This window comes from Alexandromys fortis, unplaced genomic scaffold (assembly GCF_014885135.2).
Source record: "Alexandromys fortis isolate MF-2015 unplaced genomic scaffold, M_Fortis_MF-2015_v1.1 scaffold_1771, whole genome shotgun sequence".
Classification (NCBI taxonomy): Eukaryota; Metazoa; Chordata; class Mammalia; order Rodentia; family Cricetidae; genus Alexandromys; species Alexandromys fortis.
This window is the reverse complement of record NW_026069654.1, coordinates 3,059-4,868: the sequence shown is the minus strand read 5'-3', so window position 1 is coordinate 4,868 and position 1,810 is coordinate 3,059. Positions and strand designations below refer to the sequence as shown.

Sequence of the window (1,810 nt, the reverse complement as noted above, 5' to 3'; positions counted from 1 at the left end):
AAGTGAGTGTCTTTCATATTATGGCTAGAGAAGATGATCTTCAGCCAGTTCTGAGCCTCCGAAGGTTTCAGAGTTTCAAGCTTTGAAGCGTGCACTTGGCGGTGTCGTGCAGAAAAAGACGAGGTTGTGGCCATGGACAGCTGCTCAGAGACCTGGTTTATATATATTACTCTATGCTGTGTGGCTGGGGAGACGTGTTTCAGCGGGGGGGGGGGGGGGGGGTTCATACTGAAGTCCAGCTGGCCTGAGTTTCCTTTCTGATGAGCTTTATCGGTAGAGTTACAGCGAGCAGGCCTTCAGGTCCACAGCCGCTGTCACAGAACAGGGGCACTTGAAGCGAGACCTGAGACGTCCCAGTTATCAGAATCACAAAGGAAAACTTAATATTTTCAACGTGCTCAATAGGGAACATCCTTATGTTAGTCTGAAATCTAGCACCTGTGAATGTCTTCCAGGCGAAGGAAGCCAGCACCCATTTGGAGCCATGAATATTGTGCGGACCCCGTCTGTGGCTCAGATTGGCATTTCGGTGGAGCTGTTGGACAGTCTGGCTCAGCAGACTCCTGTGGGCAGCGCTGCTGTGTCCTCGGTTGACTCCTTCACGCAGGTAGAGCTGTACACAGGCTTTCCTCCTTTTTCTGCCTTCTCCCCCGTTACGGTGTAGTGACAAATTGTTTGTCTTCACGGTATTTAAGACAGTGTTTGGGTATATTGTACTTTGTGAAGTACCCAAAGCTGGGTGGCATGTCTGTGATGGTGCACTCTTCCTTGTGGAAGCATACTTGAGAGCTGATGTCTTAGCAGATTTCAGGTATCTTTTCAATGGGTAATCTTCCGTTGTACATTAACTTTGTACGCTTTGACCAACACCTCCTGTCTCCCCTAGCCTTCCACAGCCACCATTCTCCTGTCTGCTTCCATGAGTTCATTAGCTTTTTGAGCTTTTAAATAAAGCACTTGTACTTTTATTGAACATTTGATTTTGGAGTATTTTAAGTACGTGAAGTACAGAGAATAAGTTAGGTATTCCACGGATTTTTATTACGTACTTATTCAGTGTCAAGCATTTTTAAAGTACAAATAGATACAAAAAAGTAGGCAAAATAAAGTAACACCTGACCTTGTAGACTTCTAAGCCCCCTACTTCCCAATTTGTTACATTCCCTTATCTACTAATTTCTGTGTTTCTCCCTCCCTTTTGCGTATATTTTTGTTTTCGGTTCTAATTTGAGCCCAGAGTCTGCAAGTATAAATGATACTACTTTGATATACTTCTCGAGCCATTCCTTTTCAAATTCTCTCTCCTTTTTTCCCTTTTTTGAGACGGAGATTCTACGTGTAGTCCTGCTTGTCCTGGATCTAGCTCATGCTGGCCTTGAACTCACAAAGATCCACTCGCCTCTGCCTCCTGTGCTGGGATAAAAGGTGTGCCCCACTGCCACCCGGCTTTGCTTTTTCTTTTCTTAAAAAATATTTTTTTCCCTATGGTGAATTGGTTATTTGGGCTTCTTATGTAATCTCTTTGGATTCTTTTCTTTTACAGTTGGTATAGAAGTGCTTTTATTCTTCATCTGTGTTGAATTTCTTTTTTTTCTCCTGGCCCATTGTTTTACAAATTACCCCCTCCCAGAGTAGTAACACCTTTGTCTTGTATTATGTCACATATGCTCAAGTATGTCTTGGATTCCTTTACTCCAGGTAGTTTTTTTGCCTGCCTCTTTGCACAAAGTTTTGTCTTCTTTTTTTTTTTTTTTTTTTTTTTTTTTTTTTTTTTTTTTTTTTTTTTTTTTTTTTTTTTTTTTTTTTTTTT

The 1,810-nt window shown here is 41.8% G+C and overlaps 1 protein-coding gene across 1 annotated transcript in view; it reads left to right on the top strand.

Moving 5' to 3' along the window:
• Positions 1–424: 424 nt before the first annotated feature.
• Positions 425–1,810, top strand: part of Hikeshi (heat shock protein nuclear import factor hikeshi) — a 4,087-nt gene continuing 2,701 nt past the window's right edge. The window contains exon 1 of the mRNA XM_050133754.1: positions 425–607. Within this exon, the coding sequence (XP_049989711.1) occupies positions 485–607 (123 nt within the window). The 5' untranslated portion in view covers positions 425–484. The remainder of the gene's footprint in view (positions 608–1,810) is intronic.